Here is an 8,836-nt window from a genome sequence, read left to right on the forward strand (position 1 = left end):
AATGGTTCCACATTTTCTAAAGCGGGTTCAGTTAACGGTTTGGTTTCATACTGATGGTTTCTGTTCTGTGCCGACGCTCTCGGTTTTGTACAGACGATTTCAGTTCTGTACCGAAGATTTTGATATCAGACCGAACGTCTAATCAGTTCCGAACCGGTGGTGTTAGTTTCGGGCCAGTTATTCTGATTCAGAAGTCAGAACTAGTAGAAAATAAAAATATTTTATATATCAACGAGGTATAACTCAAATAATATAAATGCTAAAGAATAATTTGTTAGGTTATCGGTTCAATCCTTTCCATAGGCGCTCTTCCTATTCAATTATCAAAAAAATTATATTTATATAATTAATTTATTAATATATTTAATATAAAATTCATTTAATTTTTTATGACTAATAATAAATTAAAGTTATACAATTTTGAACTACAACACATTAATTAACATACTTTTCATTATTTTATAGTTAATTATATATAATTACATCACAAGTTACATTTAAATAGTTCGTAATTTAAAACTGAGGACTTGGTTCATTTATGAATTTTTTCATGCAAACTTCTTTATATGAAGTGTGGTAGGTGAAGAGTAGAATATAGAGCACCTGAAACTAGTGAGGGAGACAAGGTAGAGTTTGACAGTGTTTGGGTTTTATCTCAAAAAAAGATTAAAAATTATTTTTAGAAAATTTGAAATATAGATAAATTTTATAAAAGTGTCATATTTTAATTTTTTAATGATTTTATTTTTTATTATATTATATTTATATTTTTAATTTAATTATATTTTACCTGAAATCATGTTCTGACTTTGTCACTGTCTGAAATTAATGATAAAATTTTATAAGTAGCTAGCTAGCTACATCTCTCATGTATTATGATAAGAAATTGAGAATAATATTAAAATGATAATGAGCTTGATTGTATCACCACTACTAGAAAACAGCTGATTAGCGACGGAATTTGGCGACGGATGCCAATTCCGTCGCTAATCAGCTGTTTAGCGACGGATTTAGCGACGGACTATGTCCGTCGCTAAATCCACCATGTTTAGCGACCGATTAATTCAATTCGGTCGCTACTTTTGGAGGGAACATGGCGGGAACGGAGGCGCCAATTTGCTTTGGTACATTAGCGACGGATTATTTACGTCCGTCGCTAATTTTGTAAATTACCGACGGATATAGAGTTCCGTCGGTAAATCATCCCTTAATGAAACGATGCGTTTCATTAAGGGTTATGTTTTTACCGACGAAATTACCGACGGACTAGTTCCGTCGGTAAAACCTTAACCTAACTTACCCACTTCCTTTTTTCTCACTCTCAGACTCTCTCTCTCTCTTTTTTTTTCCGCCGCTCTCCCTCTCCTTCTCTCCTTTTCCGGCGAAATCACTCTCCCTCTCCGCCCTCTGCCCTCTCTTTTCCGGCGAAATCCCTCTCCCTCTCCTTCCCTCTCTTTTTTCTTCACCGACCGCCTCCTCTCCTCCCTCTCTTTTTTCTCCGCCACCACTGCTCCTCTCCGGCGAAAGCATTCCGGCGCCATTTCTCTCCCTCCTCTTTCCGGTGAGTTAGTTTATATATTTTAATTGTTTTGTTATTTGTTTAATTATATAATAAAGTTGTATTTTTTTTAAATAGAAACCGCTGCCTGCCGCCCTCCGCCGCTGCTGACCTCCGGCCACCGGTTTTGTCCGCCGCTGCCAACCTCCGATCACCTCTGCTGTCCGCTGCCAACCTCCGATCACCTAGGTTAGTTTTTTTAACTTCAATTTTCAATTTTGATTATTATTAAGTTTAATTAGATTAGAAATTAGTGTTATAATTAAATTAGGTTATTCTAATTGTTTTAAATTAAATTACACTAGTTTATTTAGAGTAGTTAATTAAAGTAGAGATTAAATTATGTGTTTATTATAATTAAAAGAGATTAATTGAAATTATTAATATTTAATTTTGTTTAAAAAATATTAAGTTAGGTTTGTGAAAATTAGGTTAGTTTTAGTAAAGAAGGTTAATTTTTTTAAATGATTATATATTATTAGGCTAATTAAATTGTTGAATGGTGGGTTGAATAAATTATTATTTAGGTTAAATATTTTATTAGATTAATTAATTTGTTATAAAATTAAGTTAGTTTATAAAACTAAGGAACCTATAATTTTAATTTAGGTTAATTAATTATGTTAATTAAATAAAATTAGCGTAATTTATTATTAGCTAATATACTTAATTTGAAATAATTAAAATAAAATGATTTGTTGTTTATGTTGGAATCGAATATGTATTGTTTGCTTGCAGGATTTCCCTGAAAAATGGGTGATGCTCATTTTTAGGGGAAATGCTGCCGGATTTTCGTTAAAGATATTATATCTCTTAGAAAATTTAAAAAAACGTATCTTGATAAAGTATTAATTTGTATTGTTATGATAATCTGATCCAAAACTATTAATGTAGGTTTGTTTCTGACAATTGCTGATAGCCGCTGATCATAGCCATTGTTGTTTGTTTACATAGCTTATCTCCTATTTATTGCGCCGCGGCGGATCATCCCAGCAGGGGAACGTTAGTACTGAGGACATAGAGCAGCGTATTGCTAGGGAGGTTGAGGAGCGGCTCGAGCAGCGGATTCGTACTGTGGAGGCGGGTTTCGAAGAGCGGGTCGAGCAGCGGATCCGTACTGTGGAGGCGGGTTTCGACGAGCGGATCCGTACTGAGCTTGCGCGGCTGATGACTACACTCCCACCCGAGTTACGCCCGCAGTTCCCACCACCCCCACCCCCTCCTGCTGATGACACCACCAGTTTAGAGTAGGCTTCTGATACACTTGGACATATTTATGTTTTTTGTTCGTATACTTTAATATTAGTGTTTTTTGTATGCTTTTTGACGTTTATATATATATATATTACGGATTTGGTTATATATATTTATTGTTTCTTATGTATGTGAATGGTATATTTAACAGGTCTAACGAATAACAGAAAAAATATGAAAATAAGCCGTAAAAAAATAAAATTTTGCCAAAAATAGGTAATTTAGCGACTACCTGGTTTAACTTTAGCGACGGATTTTCCGTTGCTAATTAAACATGACACGACTGTTTCTTGCAGTTGGCGACGGAATTTTCCGTCGCCAATTGAAAGAAACAGCGACGGAATTGGCGACGGAATTTCCGTCGCTAAGTTAGCGACGGAAATTCCGTCGCCAATTCCGTCGGGAAATTGGTCGGTTGGCCGACCAATTTCCCGACCTCCTGCCTCCAACTTACCGACGGAATATTCCGTCGGTAAGTTGGCGACAGACAGTCTTTTGGGTCGCTATTACAATTAGCGACCCAAAATTTACCGACGGACCGAGTCCGTCGGTAATCCGTCGCTAATTGTAATTAGCGACGGATTTCAGGTGTTTAGCGACGGAAAAATCCGTCGCTAAACACCTGTTTTCTAGTAGTGACTAACGATGATTAGTAGTACTATAATGTATAAGGTGATTAATTAAATAACATTGTTGGGGGCTAGATATTTTATGTTGGTAATAATAGGGAGAATCTATATAGTGGTGTGCACGTGTTATTAGTATGAGATACGGCTACAAATTCTGAAAGAAACTAGCACCATTGACGCGAATGCAACTCATCTTGCTTTTCAGACGTTAACCCTAACTCTTTACTATAGATTATCTACTGATTTAATTAATTCGTATCATTTATGTACTTTCTTGCAGTTTATTTCAGTGGATGTCTCGATCGTTAGGGATGGAATTGAACAGGTAACTATGAAATCATAAACTTTTTTCATTTTTTTGATAGTTCATCTGGTCAAAAGTATATACTTTAATTCATAGTCATTTAGCTTTATAAATTAAATTATAGAGTTATTTAATATGAATAAATTTAAAAGGTAATCATCTCTAAAAAATTAAAAGATCGCATAGTTATAGATAAATATATATTGTTGATTAGATAGATAAAACGGAAAAATATTTAAGTTTTCAAACTCTTCCGCAGTTGTAATATGACCAATTGTTATAACTTATAACTTATAACTATATATAGATGGAAATATTAAAACGACAAAAATAAAATTATTTTTCTTTGTGAGAATATATTATTTGTATATAATCTAAAAGTTTAAAAGTATTTTAAAAAATAAAAATAATTCATTAAAACCTAAATTTTAAGAAACTTCCAGGCAATGACCATATTTTCATCCTAGTTCTACTTTGAAAAAAAATAGACATGTTAGAATAAAAGACTTCTAAAGCTGTTTTATTTTTCATTTCACAATTTTAATATTTCCAAAAAAAAAATTATGAATTCCAAAATTTTATTTAATGATACAACTATTTGTTCATTGACAAAAAAAAACTAGAATAAATTAGGGTCAATGTGTCCCCTAAACTTGTGACACGGGGTCATCTAATCTAATTTATACTTTTTTGACCAACTAACCCCAAAATTCTTTACTTTTAGGTCAAATAACCCCATAATTGTATTTTTAAAACACGTAAAATACAAATCAGAGATAAGGGATGCAAAAAAATAATTAGATACTTCCCTAATTGTTGTGATTTAATTATTTTAAATCTATTTTTTGAAATAAAAATATAAATTATGGGGTTATTTGACCTAAAAATGAAGAGTTTTGGGGTTAGTTGTTTAAAAAAGTATAAATTGAATTAAATAACCTCGTGTTATAAGTTCAGAAGGTACGCTGACCTTTGTTTAAAAATTATTTGTCCAAATTCTCAAAAACTAATTGAAAACAAAAAAAATCATCAAAATGAATTATTTTGATGGATCTTTTTATGATTATTTTATTTTTTACACAATAAATCTTACTTTATTCATTTATTTGGATGAAATTTCATCAAATTTATCCAACGGTGAAATAGATAAATTATGCTAAAAACAAAGTATTTATAGCATTTCTCTATATTTTAATTAAAAATTTATGGTGCCTCGTAGTTTGTGTTGTTAAAATTGAACAAATGATCAATTCACCCCCTCAACTTAGCATAAAATATCAAATGAATCATTTTAGTTTTTAAACAAACAATTTCCCGAATTTGGCAAAAAAGATCACATCACACCTCTCCCAAAGAATGAAACACACTCTCCAATTTTAAATGATAAAAAGATCAAAATTATACTTAATATTTCTTTTATTTTTTGATTTAATACTCAATAATTTTTATATTTCAATTTTATCCCTTATATTATAAAACTTCAAAATCAATTTATTTTTTAATTAAAAAATTAAGGACCAAAATTTCCTTTTTTACTTCTTCTTCCCGTCTTCCACTTCCCTTCCACCGTTTCTTCCATTTTCTCTCATCTCATTCTTCTAATTCTTTTTTTCTCTTCCCTTCCACCGATCTCCTTCCCGCCGGCGTCCTATTATCGTCACAGTGACGAGAATAGCCCAGTTCTCGTATCGTGCTCAGTCACTGAGAACGATCATTTGTTCTCAGTCACTGAGAACGATCATCCGTTCTCAATGCACTGAGAACGACATGGCCGGTCGCCGGCGGCTATTTTCGCCGGTGGCAAGGGTTCTCGGTGGCGGCAAGTGTTTCCGTCGATTAGTTTTAAATAATTAATTAGAATAATTAGGTTTAATTAGAATTTTACTTAGGTTCAATTAGTATTAAATTTGAATTAATTAGGGCTAATTTCTTTTAATTAGGTCATAGACTCTTCTTTTTTTGTAAAAAGGGTGAATTTGATTCGGTCTGGTATGTTGTGGGTTGAATTGATTCGGTTTTGCCAAGTTGCGGGTCTGTTTGATCCAGTTTCGTTTAAAATGACTTATTTGATATTTCGTGCCAAGTTTAGGGGGTGAATTGATCCTTTATTCTGTTAAAATTTGATGAACCGCACAAACTAGCATCAGAGGTTGAGTGAATTGTCGTTACTACTTACTGGAAGAAAAGTTGATGGAATCAGAAAAATTGCGTCTCTTTATAACTGGGCCTAAACCCATTTACATACACCTTTTACTGGCCCAAATAATGTGAACTTGGAACTGTGTTGGTACCATTTTTAGCAAGCCCATTCATAAGCTTTTTTCATAAGCTAAACTGCATATAGTCATGCAATTTCCAACTTCAAAATGAAATTCTATTATGGTACCGTATAAATATTAGCTAAACTGTCTTATCAATAATCAAATTTTGGGAAAAATTATAATGTTTTTGATTTAAATAATAATGCAAATGAAATTAGCTAAACATAACAATTTCAAACACTCTATTTATATAAAAAGAAATTAAATTAGATGTTGATTAATAGAGTGTGAATATATGGAATAATCTAGGCTTTCGGAATATTATAAATTACTCTATAAATAAGGTAGAAAATTTTAGATATTTATATAATAGGCACATGCAATGCTTAAAGAGTAAAACTAGCAATAAAAATAGCTAAAAATACAAGGAAAATGAGCCTAAACGAGAGTAACTTCATCAATTGGTAATTCACCATTGCCATTTGTATCTTCATCCGAATTCTCCTCTTTATGCACTTTATTAATATTCCCATTACAAATAGGCAATACTGAGACTACAGTGTGTGCCTTATTCATTTCTTCTGCCTTTTCTGCGACGTTTTCTTCCTTAACAATTTTCTTCTTGTCCCTGTAAATTCCATATAGTACCAATTGCATTGCTCCAAATATGATTCCGAAAATGTTCGGAAGCTGTGATTGAAAATTTGCCGGTCATCATAAAATTATAAGCTTTTTATTTATTGGCATAATATATATTCGGTTCTTGCATTTCTAATTTTATAAACATTGGGCCCTAAATCATAAAAAGTGTCAACCGAGTCAATTCAGACCGGAAACACCCGATTTAAAGACGCAATGTCAGCAAAAATAAAAGTGTTTGGACTAAATTTTAATAAAGTTAAAATATGGAAACAAATGAAAAACAATTATTCCAAAGTCGAGAATACATTCTACAGTTTCATAATGAAAAAATCTAATGTCTATAAAATTGAAAATGTTTGGACTCTATATTGACAAATAAAAGTGTAGCGATTCTATGCCAAAAAAATGAACAACTATAAGGACCCAAATATATAAATGAGCAAATTTATCATTTCAGAAAATTCATTGAACTCACCGCAATGTACAAATCTTTTTGTAGGAGACCATAGAGCAGCCACATAATTGCACTCAATGTCAGGCAAATTGATAAAGCAAGCGGCATGAACTGCACACTTTTGGTTCGTATCACTACCCTCTGTACATATTCACATATATACAAGAAATATTAGCTTCCCAATAATGACTAAATAAACTTAATTAACTAAAATTCAATAAATGAAAAACAAATTCAATAATATTGAGGGTTAATAACCCACATGGTTCCAAACTTTTGCCTCTAGTTTCAATTTAATACAAAAACTTCACTTTGTATAAATATAGTACCGTAAATTTAATTTATATTTCGATGATGGTTCTTGAATAAATTCATACTAACATATGTTGATGTGAGATAAATCTCGTTATCTTCAAATATTACATCGATGGACGTATATCTGAACTTGGCCAAGTACCGTCGTCTTAAAAATAAATTAAATTTACAGTACCATTTTAATACGAATTAAAATTTTTGTATCTAGTTGATGCTAGGAGCAAAGATTTGGTATCAAACAAGGCTAATAACCCTAATATCGTCCTTACAATTACGCTTAAAGGAGCAGCAAACAAAACTGCAGAAACTACAACACAAAACCATCCCACAATGTGAATCCGAATCGATCCTTTCGCAAAGAAAGTCGTAAGAGCAACAATAGCCAAAAATCCGCAAAAATTCATCAGAAATAATAGCTGTAAAGCTAAAATCTGCAATTTTCACATCACATAAATTAGATACTCCAATTTAAAATGAAAATTAACTAATGAGTAGTAAATTTTCTTGCATAATACCTTAGGTTTTTTTGGTGCATACAAAATGTAGCAGATAATGTAGATTATTTCTACTAGACAACCAACAGAATTTATGCTGAGAAGAAGATATTCCTCAGATTTAAGCATAGCATAGTAAATCCAAAGCATGCAACTAAACAGTCCAACCAAATACGGAATCGAATGAAACCCTTCTGTTGATTTCTTTTTGTAAACCCTAATAAATGTTGGCCTGCAAATTTATATTTATCACAATTATATATACGTTTACATTCTTATATATTTTAACTTTGTAATATAAATATCAGATAAGCTAAAATCATACTCACATAGGTGCAAGAAACATCAAGATAGAAATGATGTTGCCTAAAACAAAGAAAATTTTCACATTATTAACTAGAAATTAAATTGACAAAGAAATTAGAAAATAATACTATGGTTTATAATTAATACTTATACCAAGAATTCCAAATGTAAATATCAATGGATGATGATGATCAGCACCAGCCATTTTCTTCAGCTTTAATTCTTGAATTAATTTCCTCTTCGTATATCTCCCAGATAGACCAAAAAAATTTAGAAGAAAGTTTAATTGTCAGGTAAACTATAACTAAACTATATATATCATTGAACTCAAAAATGCAACTGGTGTGACATTTATTTATATCAATAGAGGAAGAATTTAATTTAATTTTTATTTAATTTTATATGTATAGATGATTGATTAATCTGCAACACGCGTAGTGAGGGATTTAGTAAAATCAAATTAAAGGTTAACATCATGTAAATTAGGTGATGTTAACTTTTAATTTGATTTTACTAAATACTTTTTTTGTTTTTCTTATAAAAGTCTAAATCAAAGAACATGTATTCATATCTCTTCATGGCTTGATTGTTTTGAAAGATTAAAGTTTGCCTACCATGT

General features: G+C 31.4%; 1 protein-coding gene across 1 annotated transcript; it reads right to left on the reverse strand.

Annotated features, from left to right (window-relative positions):
• Window positions 1–6,263: 6,263 nt before the first annotated feature.
• Window positions 6,264–8,518, reverse strand: LOC126674445 (bidirectional sugar transporter N3-like). Its single transcript, XM_050368885.1, has 6 exons — window positions 8,371–8,518; window positions 8,241–8,277; window positions 7,933–8,143; window positions 7,687–7,848; window positions 7,124–7,243; window positions 6,264–6,696 (listed from the first exon to the last, which is right to left on the reverse strand). Exons 1-6 carry the CDS (start codon window positions 8,420–8,422, stop codon window positions 6,445–6,447), a joined length of 834 nt encoding a protein of 277 aa, XP_050224842.1. The 5' UTR covers window positions 8,423–8,518; the 3' UTR covers window positions 6,264–6,444.
• Window positions 8,519–8,836: the final 318 nt, after the last annotated feature.

The sequence above is a fragment of the Mercurialis annua genome, linkage group LG3 (genome assembly GCF_937616625.2).
Source record: "Mercurialis annua linkage group LG3, ddMerAnnu1.2, whole genome shotgun sequence".
In the NCBI taxonomy this organism is placed as follows: Eukaryota; Viridiplantae; Streptophyta; class Magnoliopsida; order Malpighiales; family Euphorbiaceae; genus Mercurialis; species Mercurialis annua.